Source organism: Zingiber officinale, chromosome 1A (genome assembly GCF_018446385.1).
Source record: "Zingiber officinale cultivar Zhangliang chromosome 1A, Zo_v1.1, whole genome shotgun sequence".
Classification (NCBI taxonomy): domain Eukaryota; kingdom Viridiplantae; phylum Streptophyta; class Magnoliopsida; order Zingiberales; family Zingiberaceae; genus Zingiber; species Zingiber officinale.
Window position 1 is genome coordinate 170,506,089 of NC_055987.1, and position 18,693 is coordinate 170,524,781.

The following is an 18,693-nucleotide window of genomic DNA, read 5'->3' on the forward strand; positions in this document are numbered from 1 at the left end:
AACATTGCGGACCCTTTGATCAAGGCTTTGACATAGAGAAAGCATGATAGTCACACTAGGTCAATGGGTATTCGATATCTCAGTGGTTGGCACTAGTGCTAGTGGGAGATTGTTAGTATTAGCCCTAGTACCAATTATGAGATGATTATAAAAGGTTCATTTTGTATCATATTTCATTACTAATAAAAGGCAAAGTCGGTTATTATATTTATTTCAATTCAGTACCAAATGAATAAGTATAATAATATCCTTGGGTAATAGGTTCTTATCTACAACATATCCATTGGTTGAATTGATAGTGAGATATTGTAGATATACATAGAACACTACTCTTAAATATTCCTAGTCAAGCATTAATATACAAGGACAAGATTAATGCGTTGAGACCTAGCATGTAGGTCAACAGATGACTTAATCTCACAAGTCATGGATACGAGATATCAGGTTTGTTGGATCGAGAATTTCACTAGAGGGGGGTGAATAGCGATTAAAAAATATTGTAGAGTAAATATGCAGCGGAATAAACGAAAACACAATGCTAACACAAGTTGTTTTACTTGATTCGGAGCCTTTGTCGACTCCTACTCCAAGACCCGCACTCGTTGAATGCTTTCGTTGGACAATTACTAATAATTCGAAATATTTTTAGAAATGTAGTATAGGAATTTTAGTAAAGGAAAAGAAACTGACAATAAGAGAATAATAAGAAAACAAAACTTGTCGGAGAGCCTTCGCAGCGTCGCAGGAGCACAGGAGAGCAGATCGTTCGTTGTTGTGTGACTCCAGCCTTTACCCTCCTTATATAGGAGGTTCGGGGCCCCTGGATCCTTTCGGGAGCCTTGAATATGATGTAGCTGGGCCAACCAGTGATCTCCACGTGGCGAGGCGACGATGGGGATAAAATTCACCTCCGGGCGCTCGGACCCTTGTTTTCCAGCGGTTTCCTTCCTGCAAGAAAACTTTAGTCCGAGGTAAATATATATCCTGTAAAATAGAGTGTTAGCATAGTTTATCATCAAATAAAATATTAATTAGATTCCATCTCCTCGAGACCAGAATCTAGTCATGATCTCAACTTAGATTTCCAAAATGGATCGACACCTAATGTTCCCTTCCCGAGAACACGTCATCACAGTCACTCCCCTCCAGTGACTTACCTTAACTTACCTGCCAGACGCCCGATCAGCCCGTCGACCCATCTGGACTTTGTGTCAGCTACCTGGTCAGCCTGTCGACCTAGCTGAGCTTCCCTGCAACACTGAGTTAGCACAGTATTAACAGAATTCAAGAATAACCTAGGGTTGTCTAGCTTCACTTACTAGGACTTCCATTTCCTGACTTCACTTACCAGGACTTCCTCCACCTAGCTTCACTCACTAGGGTCTGGTTTCACTCACCAGGACTTTCTCCACCTAGCTTCACTCACTAGGGTCCAGCTTCACTCACCGGGACTTCCACCACCTAGCTTCACTCACTAGGGTCCGACTTCACTCACCGAGACTTCCACCACCTAGCTTCACTCACTAGGGTCCAACTTCACTCACCGGGACTTCCACCACTTAGCTTCACTCACTAGGGCCTGACTTCACTCATCGGGACTTCCACTTTGCCTAACCTTTGCTAGTTATCTAGTCTTGACTAGACTTCTCTCTCCCAAACATCAAGCCCTGTTTGGGTCAACCCTGAGTTGTATTGTCAAACATCGAAACCCTAGGTAATTAATATTTTTTATAAAAATACTTTTAAAAGTCAAAAAAATATTTAATATGGTAGTGTTATTTCTTTCTTAAATTTTATTTTTCTTTCACTGTTTTTTTAATAATTCACCATATTTTCTAGCTTAATATTTTTGGCTAAATAAATTTTATTAATAATTTATCAAAGTTAAAATTGATAAAAAGATAGTTTAGTTCACAAGCTTCCGTTAATACGGGATTCTGAGAAGAGTTTATTATTTGTAGTGACTATATCTAGTACACGAACCTATTTCCTCTAGGTCACGTAATAATTTTATCGCTATGTCATGATTTTCTTTTCTCGAAGTTAAAAATGATTGATATATTTTTTTAAAATATTATAATTAAAATGTATATTAAAAGTATTACAATAATTTATTTCTTAATTCTAAATTAGTTAATATAAAATATTTTTTATTTTTTAAATTTTACTAATAATACTAAAAAGTGAGGTTTGATATAAGATAAAGTTATTGCTATGTGACTTAATTAGTCATTTCTTCTAATTATATAAATGATCATTGGCAATATATGAAACTGTCATTTTAAATTTTACTAATAAAATTAAATGTCCCCCGGGACATGGTTGAGTTGGCTAATACGGGATAAATATTGTTACAATGGGCAAGGTGTCGAATCTCGACAAAGCCAAGAAAAATGCTCTCCCCGCAGTGGCTAACTGCAGCTTGGTTGTATGGTTGGTCGTGTTGGACTGCTAGGGTGGTAAATTCCATCTTTTATTATAAGTTACAAAATTAAATATTTCTAATAATATTTATTTAAAAATATTAAAATTTTATTTTCACCTCGGATCTCAAGATTTATTTTAATTTTTTTTTTTTTTTTTTTTTTGCCTAGGACTTCAAGAATGATTGAGACAGCCCTGTGCAGACCTGTTGAGATTCATCACTTTTCAAGATTGCCTTTATTCGCATAAGAATATAGCCAGCAGAGCTGACAAGCCAACTAGGTCAACCAGACAACTGGGTATGGTCTAGTTGGACTACATGGTTTACGGACCTGCCAATTGGTCTGAACAAGTTGGACTGCATCAAACATGATATGGACAAACAATGGAATTGGACCGCATCAAACATGATCAGGATAAAAGGCCAAAAAATAAGAGCGCAGATTCTCTGGTCCGTAAAATATGAACTAGGGGATGGATCTACCATTGATGGAGAGTGATGACCCCACGTGTAAAATAAGTGGAGACTATCACCCTTCACCAATGATAAAAAATGACCCATCCTTTGATTCATATTTTGCAGACTAGAAAATCTGAATTGAAAAAATAAGACGAACAGAGAATCTAAGGTAAGTTAGTGGGAGAGGGACATGGCCTTTATACACTAACTCCCACCATGAGGCTTCAATGATGTATCGACTGGAGTGCATCCCTTCAATGAACTCATCATGCTGCTTGGGCACACAGAAAAGCTCATCAACGTTTGTAACTCTATCATTTCAGTAAACGAAACTGAGGCCAGAGGATTCTACAGCTTCTGAAAAAATACGATTAGCTAAACATAAAGTAAAATCTGCCTTTAAAAATTAAAATAAACAAATGGCCACAAAGTTCTAGTGACATGCATGCTTATGAGAATAATGATGCTTTTCTTGGTGGAGGATGATATATGATCTATAAAAATGAAACACATGCCACTGGATTCTCCTTTTGTTGCTACATTGCTACCTTGCTTGAAATCCTACTTTTGCTGCTTCAAGAAAGTTGTGTGCTGTTCCGTTTTTTTTTTCTAAAATAAAACAAAAATCACAAGGGCTTATTTTTACGCAATTTAATCGATGGCCACTGGATTCTACTTTTGCTGATTAAAGGAAATTACTAGTTTTGCAGTTGGTGCGGAAGGCAGATGCTAGATTGTTCAAAGTAAAAACAAAATGATGCCAGAGTCGTCAGGAGTTTTGGGACCGTTTTAATCCATGGTCACGAGAGGACAAACTTTAATTGCCATAACTTTTGACTTCGGTTAAATCACATGATTCTTTGGAAACGACAAGTTTTATTTATATATGTTTTGGTATTCTACCGAATCAATAGGTTATAGAAGATTATTTTTAATATTCACAATTGAATCAACGGGATCAATAGCTTATGTTGCGTCACAAAATCCGTCGGGTTCGACTTTAGATGATTTAAGAAAACTGTGATGAAAACTATGATGCTGTTGCGGATAGAAGATGCTGCAATTACCAAATTGACTATTGATTCTAGAATGGATTAAGGTTCTCTGGCAATCTCGTATATAAAGATATATCTTAGAACATAAGAGGATCTCTTCCCTGGAAGCTCCCATTCTAACTCACATCACATCACACCAACCTAAACCATTCCTTCTCTCTCTAGAATGCTAGCTCATGGTTCAGTGACATCTCATCCGACTTGAAATCAATATCCGAGGGACTTGTGGTTGTGACAAAAGGAAGTTTCTCCACTAGCAGCAGTCCCATCTATCATCTACTTCTCTCTCTAGAGTTCACTCATAAGAAAAGAAACAAAGCCAGTTTCTGTTCTTGAGATAAACTCCACCAACTCTTTTCAATTAGTTCATGTCTCTCAGTTACATCTGATATTAAATTAAATGGAATTTTCATACAAGATGTGTTTGGGTGAAAGGCAATTGCGCAGCTAGAAGCAGCAGTACTCCGTATCAACTTTTTTTCTATCCTTCAGGTGAGATTCTTCAAAACATCTATAACTCAAGAGGCATGTCATGAAAAAGTTCATTAGCGATTCTGCTGATTTGTTTTCTATTTAAGCTTGCTTCATATTATAAAGAAAGGCACAGGATTAGTGAGAAGCAACATGCCGTTCATCTGCATATCCGTGCACCATTGCTGGATCTCCAACCACATCCTTCAGATCCTTGCTACAGGTAATTTTAACTATAAGCCTTCACTCTTACAATGCCTTGATTTGAACAAGTCACTTCTTTTATTTACCTTAAGGAAAGAGCCCTTTTTTCCTTCAAAAAGGTAGCTCAACCTGAACTTATAGTCCCAGGGCTACATGTAGAAACTAGAAGTCTGCTTATTCTTGAGCAAAATTTTATTGGAGCCATTTTTTATTAGTTCATAATTTGGTGAAAACGCAGGAAATGACCAGCGAGTATCAATATAGTTCCCATATTATGAATCAATTGTTCTTTTGGTCCTTCACAAAGTCAAATTCATTAAATTCAGTAAATCAGCTGCATGTTCTACGATATTTACTGGAGTATGGTTGCCTCCAAGGATGTAGCGTAGCTGGTTCCCAAGAGGCAGATTGTTTCCTTGGGCACTGGTTGAAATTGTGGGGTTACAGTCGCGGAATATCCTCTTGGGGGCTTATTGCGTACCTAATTTAGGTGTCTATATCTTACTATGAAACTAATGATACTAAACTGTTTGAGAAAAGCGAAATCATCTTTTGCTACCTTTAACTTTACTAGAGTATGGTTAAAGCATTCCACGAGTTTATTTATACATAAGTTAGATTGGTATCTGTTGATCCATTTAAATTATGCTGCACGGTGGCCACCTAGATGATGATGGGACCGTTGTTGGTGGAAAGCTGGAGGTGTGTTTTATTCCCCACGTAGTGCACACTATAGTAAAATAAAGGCGCTGAGTCTTCCATTAGCATCTAGATTAGTTTAAATGTAAATAAACTTTTCCTTCCATTCTTACACTTTTTCCATGTGCAGAAGATTTAATTTGTAGCTTTATCGGATGATTCAACTCTCTAATTCTTTGGTGGTTAAATGATTCGAGTTTGGGAAATGACGGTTTACGGACACTCTCTCTACATAGAGGGATTTAATATAGTGCTCATTTCTCTGTGTGTGACTCTCAACACTTTCGAGCACCCTACATGGGCTGGCACTCTCAGTCGAGCATGGAAAGTGTGTATATATGTAGTTTTATTATCCCACATTTCTTATCCCACATACCTCATGTGCACCTAATTTTTTTTATGTTTTGAATTCTTTTTTTATGCTAAACTATAATCCACCCCTAACCCCAAAGACGAAACCTTAAATGTATACCCGCAAGCAAAAAATAATAATAATAATAAAAAAAAAAACTTTCGTTACACTAGGCGCGCACAATGCTAGCGTCCAATGGAACTTTTTTCTATATATAAAGGGAGATTTGTTATCCTACATATGCACCTTATCCTTTACACTCATGTGTGTGTGTGCGCGCGCGCACGCGCGCAAGGACTAGAAATCCAGTTGATCGCAAGAATCTTAATCTTTGGATGTTGTCTCCATAAGATGTTTCAGGTTATGACATTTGATAAGGTCATTGATATGGCCAACATGATTTCATTCTTGGGTTGTTCTTGTTTCTGAGGCAATCAACCAATCACCATCACCAAATATCCCTTCATTTTGTCTCCCCTTCATTTTGTCTCCTTAGTGGAGGTGATCTCACAACTTTAAGGGTTTTGTTTCTTAGACAAAAACCAAAATGACATCTTTGTTTTTTCAAATCATCAAATGGGCATTCCACTTTTATTTTTTATACTTCTATACCCTGTAAAAATTATATAATTGTCCTCCAGTTCTGTTGATATCCTACCTAAATCCTAAACTGGTTAGGCGGTTATAGCAACTATGAAATTATAGCTTCTACAACTATGTACTAGCTACGATCTCATAGTTGCTATAACATAGGAAAAAAATTGAAGACTAAAATTGTTCGGAGCCTCTGAAAAGGATTAAATGATATTTTTGAGCTTAAATCGGATCGTTACGGGTTTCACCCCATAATTGATTGTAGATCTCTAAACAAGCTTTGATTTGATATATTGTGTGTCTCGTGATTTAACTGAGTCAAAAGTTATGATCTCTTAAAATTTAGAATTTAACATTCATATGGTAGTAGTTACGAAATTATAGCGGCTACATAGTTGTAACAGCTACGGTCTCATATCTGTTACAACATGAATATTAAACCCTAATCTTTTAGAGGTCATAATTTTTGACTCAGGTTGAACCACGGGATGCACAATATATTAAATCAAAGCTTTTTTAGAGATCTACAACTAGTTATGGGGTGGAACTCATAATGGTCTGATTTCAGACTCAAAAAATATCGTTTAAATTTTTTTCGAAGGCTCCGAACGATTTTAGTCTTAATTTTTTTTCCATGTTATAGTAGCTATGCAACTGTAGTTGTTACAACATTGTAGCAACTTCGATTTCGTAGCTGTTATAATGCGTTCCACTAACTCAAGATTTAGCCGGGAGAGATAGGTAGGATAATAATGAGAACGGTATTGGAGGATGCCATTTTATAGGGAAGTGGGATGCCTTTTTGATAAAAAAAAAAAAATCCAAATATGACACCTCTTTGATGATACAGTAAAAAAGAAGCACTTGTTTGACTTTTGCCCTTGTTTCTTCGACTAATCTAAAATTTCCTAAACCTCATTTTCCTGGAATTGTTGGTAGTCTCTGGTCGTTATATTTATTCTTTTGTTGAAATAAGTTCTTCTTTGCATTTGTTAACAAGAGAAAAACACTAATAAGATTAAACAAAATAGAGAAAAGATGATGCCGAGCAGAATAACAGTTATTCTAGATGCTAATTTTGATTAAAAAAATCAGAGAGGACACAAGAAATCGCCAAACACATAAATGTCATCTCTAGGTTTAACCGAATAAAATTGATTCAAAAACAAAAGATAATAATCTAACATCAACTAAACAAAGGTTTAAATAATTTCAAAATCCTAACGATGCAAAAGATTAAAAAAAAAAACCCATAAAACAATGACAAAAATTGTTTGGAGTTTCTAAAAAGGCTTTAAACGATATTTTTTGTCTAAGATTGAGTTATTATGGTTACACTTGATAACTAATTATAGATCTCTAAATGAATTTCAATTTGATAAATTAAAAGTCCTATGGTTCAATCCGAATTAAAAATTATAATCTCTTAAAGCTCGGATCCACTTGCATCAAAAAGTTAAAGTTGCCAGTATAATTTAGCTTAAGTGGAACATTTTCCTTAAGAGAAACTTAAGCTATATTCCCAACTGTAAAGTGTATATTGCTTGACTGATTAAGCAAATTTACCTTCACATATCATTGCCTACATCTTTACACGAGTGAAATCTTGCTCCTCTAAAGAGCTAAGTAGCATTTTAACTAATGGTAAACTAGCTGAGCATGATTATATGAATTGTTTTCTTGGATGAATTTACAATTATGAAAGAAGGCCAAGATCCGTTTAGTATAATTCTAAATTTGACAGAAAGAAGTGCATGCATATTTAATAATGAGATATAGGCACTTAATCTTCCTAATCAAAAAATAACTGTACATTTTCCATTTTTCAACTTGTCTACTCTTCTGCCAAGTGCAGGAAACTTGGTCGCTTCCTAGCTGAAGCATATAGTACCTATCTTTTTTCATGTTGTGACCACAAGTATTTATTATTTCCTACAAGCTAGAGTCTCTAGTCAGAACTACTGAACCATAGAGGAAGATCTCATGTCAGCAGTACAAGGAAAGAACTCAGGCAAGGATGAAGTATATGAAACTCGGAACGAAGCCAGACACTTTCTACACAGAGGAAGCTGTAAGGTATGTGCTTTTTAAAGATCATTCAAGGAAGTTCAATTTTTGTTTATTGTGGGTTTGCTATGTTTTGAGAAAACTTGAAAACAGAAAGTGTTCTTTGTGGATTATTTTATTTACAATTGAAAATTCTTATAAAGTCCATATATTGCAGGTCAGTGATGTCAGATGTACCAGCAGACCTCATTATTCAAGTAAATGGCACAAAATATCTCTTGCATAAGGTACAACCTCTTCCTTCCCTCTAAGCTATTTAATATACAAGAGAATGGAGTATGAACTATTGTATCAGAAAGAACAATTACATGTTAGTTGTCCATGTCAATGAAGTAACCTTGTTGGCATGGAATCTAAGTTAAAACAATTAATCTCAGATGAAGTACTTCTAGAAGAAGTTGACATTCATTTGAAGTTTTTGTTATTTTCATAGTTTTTACCTTCAACTAAAACTCCTACAGTGATTGTAGTTCATAGTTTCCCTGATCAATCATGGCTAAAACGAAAAATGCAATTCCTAGCCTGAAGTTGGTTGGCAATTAGTACTATTAAATTAGAAGTGCCTTCAAATTCCAATTGGTTCAAGGCTTTTGATTTCAGGGCATTTTAATTGCAGTTTCCACTTCTACTGAAATGTGGCCTCATACAACGACTCTGGTCCAACACTGACAATGAAACTAGCCAGTTGGTTTCGATCTCTCTTCACAACATCCCTGGAGGAGAAGCAGCCTTTGAGCTATGTGCCAAGTTCTGCTATGGAATCTCCTTCAACCTCAGTGCTCATAACTTTGTGCCAGCAATTTCTGCAGCAAAGTTTCTTCAGATGACTGAGTCAGTAGCCAAAGGAAACTTGATAACAAAGCTTGAGCTGTTCTTTGAAGCATGCATCCTCCAGGGATGGAAAGATTCAATAGTGACACTACAATCCATGTGGAGACAGTCTGGGTGGTTAGATGAGCATAGGATTGTGCAACCATGCCTCAATTCAGTTATTGAAAAGATCCTCGCACACCCCTCACAAGTTTGTGATTCAACGACTGTTATATCCTCTTAATTATTCATTTTAATGCTCATTTTTTATGGTTAAAGTTTCCATCATCAGGTTACATGGTCCTATACCTACACAAGGCCAGGCTACCCAAAGAAGCACCAAAGAAAATCAACCCCCAAGGATTGGTGGACAGAGGATGTTTCTGACCTTGATCTTGACCTATTCCGGTCGGTCATATCCACCATAAGATCTACCAGAAAATTCCCTGCAGCGCTAATAGGGGAAGCACTCCATGTTTATGCATGCAAACACCTTCCGAGTCCACAGGAAATCCAAGAGCAGGCTCAGAGCTTTTCAGTGCAAATGGATCACACCCTCAGCAAACATCGACATGTACTTGAATCCATTGTTAGCATGATTCCAGCTGAGCTAGGATCGGTCTCAGGCAGTTTCTTGTTCAGGCTTCTGAAAGTTGCTAACTGTGTTGGAGCTTCTCCATCTATCAAAGCTGAGCTTGTAAAACGATCAGGTCGGCAAATGGATGAAATCACTGCAAACGATCTGATCATTCCATCATCCACAAATCCCCAGTCTCATGATATCAGCGCAGTGGAGGCAGTTTTGGAGAACTATTTAGCACAGTTTCACCGACGAGAGGAGAATGGAAGGATGATGGTGTCCATGACGAAGGTAGGGAAGGTGTATGATTCCTATCTCCAAATCACTGCAAGGGAGAGCACTTTATCAGTTTCAAAGTTCATTGCACTAGCAGAATTCTTACCTGAAATCGCACGACAGGAGCACGATGGGCTCTATCAAGCTATCAATATATACATTAAGGTATATATCTTTGTTAAGATATGTAAATCTGAAAGAATTAAAATTACATCAATTTGAAATATTTTTTCAGTTAATCTTACAATGTTACTAAATTAAACTCTATATCAACATAGGAGCATCCTGAGTTAAGCAAGGAAGACAGAAAGAAACTATGCAGGTTGATTGACTGCCATAAATTGTCACCTGAAACACGCGCAAATGCTATTGCAAATGATCACATGCCATTGCGCACTATAGTCCAGCTCCTGTTTGTTGAGCAAGAAAGAAGTGTTAGAGCGAGTAGCAGTAAAGAAGCTTATGCTATCCCATCTTTGAATGAGATTGTAAATGCCAGGATAGCTCAAGATGATGCAAAAAGGAGTACAGATGAACGAGAAGGCGGATATCGCCAGAAGGAGTCTGTTGCGGGTGCAAGAGGAGAGAAAATAAGAGTGGCACCATCACCATCACCATCGCCATCGCCATCGCCATCACCATCGGAAGCTAAGACAGAAAAGGATAGAGAGGAGAATATTGGTCAATTTGGAGGCAAACACAAAACCAAGTAGACATTTACAGATAAGTTTTTTTTTTTTGTGAAATAAAGAATGTCATTTAACGATTGTTATAGAGTTGAAAGAGGTAAAATTATCATATTTGTGTCCCATGCATTGGTAATACTAAATAAATAAAACAAACAGATTGAGAATAATGTATGTGGACTGTTGATTGTATACGGTTACATCATTTATGACATGGAAGTGATTCCTGAGAGATCCTGTATTAGTGGGCCTGCATGCCCCTTGATTATTTTAGTTGTTGGCGGATTGAAACAATGGCTTGTTGATTTGCAGCAACCAGTCCTCCCCAACTGCACTTCATAGTATATTTCCTTATGGTTTATGTGAAGGATTAAGTCTATTTGGTGGGTTATATGTGAATTAATGCAACATATAATTGCTTTTAAGAATTAATCCTTATTAAGCGGTCTAATACATATTGTATGAAAAGGGTTTAAGTTATCGAATGTGGATTGCACGTGTAGAATCTAATAACCCGGTTTGTTAACATTAATGGGTTGTTATGTGTTGATGCAATTGGCCTCCATGGTTTTGATGGTTTGTTTGATCCATATGTTTAATAAAGTCTAGTATGTTGGATCGAGAAGCGCTAGGGGGGGTGAATAGCGCTCGTAGCTTTCACTCGTTTCGGAATCGTAAAACTCGAATAACGCAGCGGAATAAAATAAACAAACACAGAAAGGTACAGGTCGTTTACTTAGTTCGGAGCCTGTGACGACTTCTACTCCAAGGCCCACGCTCGTTGAGCGTTTACGTTGGGCAACAACTAAAATCACGAAAAGTATTACAAACTAAGTACAATTATGAACTGAAATAAACATTATACCGACAACAACTAGATTGAAACTGAAGCTCTGGGTCGTCGGGATGTCGCTACAGCACTTCAGGATCGTCTCGTTAGCAGCTTGTGGCGTAAAGATTGCTCGGAAGGTGTTATCTAGACTGTTGCTCGAGACCTCCTTTTATACACTGCTGAAGGCGCCTTAAAGCCCATCCGAGGCCCCTCCAACCCGCCGAGTCAGCCGTGTGGATCAGCACTGATCCGGTCGCACCTCATCCACTTGAAGGCGCCTCCAAGGCATGGTTCAAGGCGCCTCCAGCCTAGTCCAAGCCGCCTCAGGCTCTGCTGCGCTGACTTCTTCTGGCTTGCACCCGAGGTGCCTCCAAGCTCCATGGAGGCGCCTCGGACACTGTTCATCCGAGGTCAAGTGTGCTTTTTTGTCCCTGCGCAACGTGTTAGTCTACAAAATACACATATACCCTGCAAGACAAAGTTAGCACACATAAATATGATAAAATAGTGTTTGACAGTCATCAGACTGTCCGGGTCTGACTTCGGATTTCCTACCGGAAACCCTAGGTCGACCCGACGCCTACTGTTCCCTCTACGGGGAACGCGTCCTCACCTACTCCTCTCAAAAGATTTACTTGTTGCCAGTGCGATCCTCCAGATCGACTGGACTTTTGCTGTAACGACCCACCTTCTACAGACTAAGCTGTAAGGTCGAGGGTTACATTATGCTAACTATTCTTATGCGGAAAAGAACTGAACTAATTAACACTCTATGCTGTGTGCTATAAAATTTGAACTTTGTGCTCGGGACACATTGCGGAAGTTATACATATGCTAAAGAAGGGAGACCTACTTTCTAGTTAATCAACAAGCTGAACTTAGACATGTTTAGTTGAAATCAGACATTCCAATCGATCCGCTGATCGATTGGAGTTGTCTGATCGATCCACGGATCGATTCAACTCGCTACTGTGCACAGGGTCAAATCTGGATCGATCGGCTGATCGATCCAGCCTAGCCAATCGATCCGATGATCGATTCAGAGGCTCTCTGTTCACGGAAATTAAATTCCCGATCGATCGGCTGATCGACCCATGGCCAATCGATCGGCTGATCGACCCATGGCCGATCAATCGGCTGATCGACCCATGGCCGATCGATCGGCTGATCGACCCATGGTCGATCGATCAGCTAATCGATTCCACAGCTCTCTGTGCGCGACAGATTGCCTCCCAATCGATCGGCTGATCGATTGGGGACCCTCCAATCGATCGACCGATCGATTGGAGCTATGATTTCTGCTGTATTTCAGAATCTCGTGTACAACATGGATATATCAACTAATAAACATTAAACTCCTACTAAATAGGTCATCATGATTCATAACTTACCGACTAACATCAAGGTAACTAGGAGTCTAGGCAGAACATAGTGCACACATTCACAATTCTTGATATTTAATATTCTAGAAGTGTAGAAAATAACCAAAACTGAAATACTGAGTTCTTAAATTTGCTAGTTTCCCCAAAGATCTTCATTCCAAGTTCCTTCTCACACACATCTTTATCGCATTACCTCCAGCCTTCGCTATTCCATCTTTCCTTTACCCTTATCTGCAGTATAAGGAAAATGCAACTATAAGCTTGGGAGCTTAGTAAGAAACCATCTACCTCACAAAAACATGCAATTACAGAAACCATGCCTTTTAAAAGATGCTATGCTGATACATAAGCTGAGAATCATACAAGAAATGCTAAAACATGGCATGTGAGCATGTAACTCATGGCAATCAAGAATTAAACATAAAGCTATCAGCTATACCAAGGAAAACTGAACTGAAGCTAAGTTGAATTCACTTATCTGTTTTGTGAAGTTTGAAAACTATTTTCATAAATAGATAAAAATACTAAACATGCTGCTGATGGGTCCGGCAACTGTACTTGCTGTGCGCGCATCCCTAACTAGGCCCGAGGTAGCAAGTCCCGAATCTAGTAGAGTTACTAGGTTATCTAAACCTAGGGACGATTATGGGAGCCCAACCCAAGGACAACTGAAGTCCAGTACAGTGCCACTGATAAAGTAAAATACTGATTCATAGCTAATATATCTTAACTTGCTCTTACTAGGTTATCTGAACCTAGAGGCGACTGTGGGAGCCCACCCATTGGACCGTAGTCCCATATCACTGAAGCAAGGCTATATTTGCTAATTAAAATGCATCTAGGGCATTTAACTGAGCTATTAAAATGCTTACTGTAGCATTTAACTATTCTAGGCATTTTATCGAGCACTTGGTGTGCTCTAATTCTGCATATGGCTAAACTGAGAACATAAATGCGAACTAAGGGCATAAAAACATACAATTAGCTACTTATACTGCAGGTGAGGGGTTACTTACATCCTGCGCTAATTTTCCTTACAATCCGATCGCTAGATTTCCGGAGAAGATGATCGTTTCGGCGATCCTCTTGCGTCTACGCTTCCTTCTCGTGGAGGGGAGCGTTCTCGTGCCGGAATTGTCGCCGGAAGGTGCTCCTATGGCCCTAGGGTGGAACCCTAGGTTTTCCTTGGACTTGGCGTCGAGAGGGTGAGGAGAAAGAGGTGGCGTCGGGTGAGGGTTTGAGGAGAAAAGAGAATTGTCAATTGGAAAATAATAACTCCTCTCTTAATTTCCTATTTATATTAAGTGATTTATACCACCCAACTAAACCTTAAATAGAATTATTCTCCTCTTCTTTCAGCACACCCCTGCTGGGGCCCCTTGGTTACTAGAATCACCCTATATGACATAGAGTCCATAGGTCTCGGGTTCAATTCCCGCTTAGGCTGTTTTACGTCCTTATTTATTTTTGCTACTTCTGCTATTCCAAAAATTCCATAAAAATATTCTAAAATTTCAGAAAAATCATAGAATATTTCTAAAATTACTTTGAGAATTTTCGGGCGTTACAATCCCCCATACCCTATAAAAAGTTCATCCTCGAACTTAGAATAACACTAGGTACTTCTGTCTCATACTAGCTTCTATCTCCCAAGTTGCCTCTTCTGTTGTGTGATTTTGCCAAATGACTTTTACTAATGGTATCTCCTTATTCCGTAATTTCTTAACTGCTCAGTCTATTATCTGAATAGGCCGACTATCATAGCTGAGGCCTTCGCGGACTTGTACCGACTGGGGCTCAATCACCTGTGTGGCATCTGGAATATGCTTCTTCAGCATAGAGACATGGAATACATTATGGATAGCTGACATCTCTTGGGGTAGCTCTTGCTCATATGCTACTTTGCCAACTCTTTTAGTGATAAGGTATGGTCCCACATATCTGGGACTTAATTTGCCCTTCTTCCCAAAACGCATTACTCCCTTCATGGGAGCCACTCGGAGAAACACTGTATCCCCAACTGAAAACTCTAAGGGTCGACGCCGTGTATCAGCATAGCTTTTCTAACAGCTCTGAGCTGTCTCTATCCTCTGGCGGATCTGCTGTATAGCTGCTGTGGTATCTGCTACTAGATTTGTCTGAAGTTCTAGTTCTTTCTATTCACCACTCTCATACCAGCAGATTGGAGATCTACACCTCCGCCCATAGAGAGCCTCGTAGGGTGACATGCCGATGGTAGCCTGATAGCTATTGTTGTATACAAATTCTGCTAAACTCAGATATTTGCACCAACTCCCCTTGAAGTCTAAGGCACACGCTCGGAGCATATCCTCGAGTACCTGATTTACTCGCTCCGTTTGACCATCTGTCTGAGGATGGAAGGTTGTGCTAAACTTTAACTTGGTGCCCAATGCTGACTGTACACACTCCCAGAAGTGTGATGTGAATCTACTGTCTCTGTCTGAAATGATAGTCCGTGGGACTCCATGTAGTCTAACGATCTCCTTGAGATACAACTGAGCTAGCTGCTCCATGGAGTAGGATATCCTGATAGCTAAGAAGTGGGTTGACTTAGTCAATTTGTCGACTATTACCCAGATGACATCAAAACAATTCGTGGTTCTGGGTAGTCCCACTATGAAATCCATGGAGATATCCTCCCACTTCCATTTTGGGATCTGAATAGGCTGCAGAACTCCTCCTAGTCTCTGATATTCTGCTTTGACCCTCTGGCAGGTCAGACAGGTACTAACATACCTGGCGATGTCTCTTTTCATCCCAGGCCACCAAAAACGTTTCTTTAGGTCTTGGTACATTTTGGTGGAACTAGGATGCATCGCATAAGGAGTCCTGTGAGCCTTGTCTAGGATCTTCCTATGTAGTTCCTCCTGATCCGGAACACATAGTCTGTCACCAAAATATAATACCCCACTATCAGATACTCTGAACTCTCCATTTTCTGATTCTGTTAACCCTTGCTTGATTCTCTAAATTTTAGGGTCCTGACCCTGAGCTGTCTGGATGTCACCAAGCAGGGTAGATTCTAATGTCATAATAGAGAGTTGCCCAACTATTAGTTCGAGACCGAAATCTATAATCTCCTTTTGTAGGGGCAGTGACATGGCTGATAGGGATAGTAAAGTAGCACTGGACTTTCTGCTAAGTGTGTCTGCCACCTTATTGGCTTTGCCTGGGTGGTAGAGGATGTCTATGTCATAATCTTTGACCAGCTCGAGCCACCTGCGTTGTCGCATATTCAGATCCTTATGAGTGAAGAAGTACTTCAGACTCTGATGATCTGTATACACTCTGCACTGAGCTCCATACAAGTAATTGTTAGGATCGTCGTACTCGGCTAGAGAGGGGGGTGTGAATAGCCGACCCCAAATTCTTCGCGTTTCTTCCTACGATTAGGGTTAGCGCAGCGGAAATGAAACCGTAGAAACGAAAAGTAAGAAGACAAACCTCAAACTCGATGGATGTAACGAGGTTCGGAGGTGATACTCCTACTCCTCGGCGTGTCCGTAAGGTGGACGAGCCCTATCAATCCGTCGGTGGATGAGTCCCCGGAGAACCGGCTAATAAATACTCCTTGTGGGTGGAGAAACCTCACCACAATAGCTTGCAACAGCAATATGGAAATACAAAGAAGAGCAAGAACAAAATGCACAATGAATGTACAAATACTCGCTTGCCTTCTCGTCGACTGAAGTCCCGGATGAAGCACCAACTTCACGGACGAATGCTAACAAGAAACTCAGTCGAAGAAGCTCACACGAAGCTTCGGAGCTCAGCAAAACTCAAGAGCACAGCTTTCAGAAGAACAGCAGCTCAGTTCAGAGGAGGAAGAAGAAGTAAGTAGTCGTTCCTCTGTAGAAGCCCTCAGCCTCTTTTATACCAGCATCCACCTGCGAAGAAGAAGCCAGAAGACAGCAGAAGACAGAAGACCGTTGTGAGCCAACGGATAGTTCTGGACCGATCAGGCTGCAGGCTCGATCCTGATCGGTCCCCAGACCGATCCCAGCTCTCCCAGCTCTCTCACAGACAGAGATGGCACTCGTCTCTCGATCGATCGTGGAGACCGATCAGACTCCCGATCGGTCCCCGGTGATCGATTCACTCACGAAAGTTGGCTCAACTCCTCGATCGGTCTCGGACCGATCGGATGACTTATGTAACCCTTCATTTGTTATCGATCGGTCACGGACCGATCGAGATACTCAGGTATCTCGGATCGGTCACCGAGACCGATCCAGTTTAGAGCTCGACCTAAACCCTAAATGGTTCTGAGAACGAGCTACCGAGCCCTCTCTTGACCTAGTCCGGAGAACGAGCTACTGAGCCCTCTCCGACTTCGTCCGGTCCAGAGAACGAGCTACCGAGCCCTCTCTGACCACAGTCCGGAGAACAAGCTACCGAGCCCTCTCCGACTTTCCGTGCCAAGTCTCCCACTTGGTCTTCTCTGTGCCAAGTCTCCATACTTGGACTTTTCCCGTGCCAAGCTCCCTGCTTGGACTTTTCACCAGATGTCTGGTCAACCTTGACCCATCTGGATTTCCCTTGCCTGGCTTCACTCACCAGGACTTCCAAACTGCCTAGCTTCACTCACCAGGTCTGCCTGGCTTCACTCACCAGGTCTTCCCAACTGCCTAGCTTCACTCACCAGGACTTTCTCCAACTGCCTGGCTTCACTCACCAGGACTTTCACTTTCACCTAGCTTCACTCACTAGGATTTTCACCTGGCTTCACTCACCAGGATTTCCCGACTGCCTGGTTTCACTCACCAGGACTTTCCGAACTGCCTAACATCCCAGTTAGGACTCCCCAGTCAAGTATCCGGTCAACCTTGACCTACTTGACTCTTCTTCATCCAACTGCACCTGCATTGTCCATGTCTACATGTCTTTCTGTATTGTCAAACATCGAAACCATGACCAAGGTTTACGCTTGGTCAACTAGGTCAACCTTGGCCTACTGGAAATTGCACCAACAATCTCCCCCTTTTTGATGTTTGACAATACCTTTAAGTTAGGCTAATCCAATAGCCTCAACTTTCTTCATGCCACTAGGTAATGAAACATAAGTTACAACCTTACATTCTCCTTCTAAGAAGGCAACCTCCTTCTTAGATAATGAAGACCTAACTTAAACCCTTCATTCTCCCCCTATTGGCACACATCAACAAACTCTCCCCCTGAAGAGTAAGTTATCGTTGTTCATAACTTCACTCGTTGTGATCAACAAACTCTCCCACTAACTCCAATGTTCTTCCTTGAACATTCTCTAGACATTCTCCATTCTCCCCCTTTTTGACACACATCAAAAAGAGTGAATCAAGGTCAAGAGTTTCTTCCTAATGAAAGTCCCATACCTTTCATTGAAACCCTTAATTTCCCCCTTGATACTAATGTCAATAGTCACTTTAGTGATAATCCCATATCACTCATGACAACTCCCCCTAAAGGTCAACTTCCCTTGACCAATAGGTAAAATTCTCCCTAAAAGTCAACTCCCCCTTGACCATTGCATCAACAATGTCTTGGAGAGTTTCAAACCTTTAGAACTCTAAAACACCAATTCCCGAGCTGAAATTTCAGACAACTAGTCGAATTTCAACAACTTGGCACGCCCTGATCGGTCACCAGACCGATCAGGCTCCCTCTGGATCGGTCCAGTGACCGATCCACACAGACCTGGACCGATCGGGGAACCTCCTGATCGGTCCACGACCTCTGATTTCTGATTTCTAAATTTTTCTTCTCCCGAAATTCAGAAACCTCTAGAAAATCACAGAAAATTT

The 18,693-nt window shown here is 40.1% G+C and overlaps 1 protein-coding gene across 7 annotated transcripts; it reads left to right on the top strand.

The window, feature by feature from the left end:
• Positions 1-4,081: 4,081 nt before the first annotated feature.
• On the top strand, positions 4,082-10,910 carry LOC122038397 (BTB/POZ domain-containing protein At5g47800-like). 7 transcript variants are annotated; one of them, XM_042598128.1, is made up of 7 exons: positions 4,082-4,431; positions 4,518-4,633; positions 8,115-8,335; positions 8,484-8,553; positions 8,943-9,347; positions 9,429-10,157; positions 10,271-10,910. In XM_042598128.1, exons 3-7 carry the CDS (start codon positions 8,277-8,279, stop codon positions 10,703-10,705), a joined length of 1,698 nt encoding a protein of 565 aa, XP_042454062.1. In that variant the 5' UTR covers positions 4,082-4,431; positions 4,518-4,633; positions 8,115-8,276; the 3' UTR covers positions 10,706-10,910. The 7 variants fall into 7 exon arrangements, with proteins under 7 accessions (XP_042454062.1, XP_042454065.1, XP_042454063.1 ...); XM_042598131.1 differs by having other exon boundaries at positions 4,537-4,633; XM_042598129.1 differs by having other exon boundaries at positions 4,083-4,431; positions 8,199-8,335.
• Positions 10,911-18,693: the final 7,783 nt, after the last annotated feature.

Excerpts from the sequence above, each read along its gene's own strand:
- LOC122038397 (XM_042598128.1), top strand. The coding sequence starts at position 8,277 with ATGAAGTATATGAAACTCGGAACGAAGCCAGACACTTTCTACACAGAG. Across the intron at positions 8,554-8,942 it reads CAAAATATCTCTTGCATAAG|TTTCCACTTCTACTGAAATG; the intron begins GTACAACCTCTT and ends TTTTAATTGCAG. Across the intron at positions 9,348-9,428 it reads TCCTCGCACACCCCTCACAA|GTTACATGGTCCTATACCTA; the intron begins GTTTGTGATTCA and ends TTCCATCATCAG.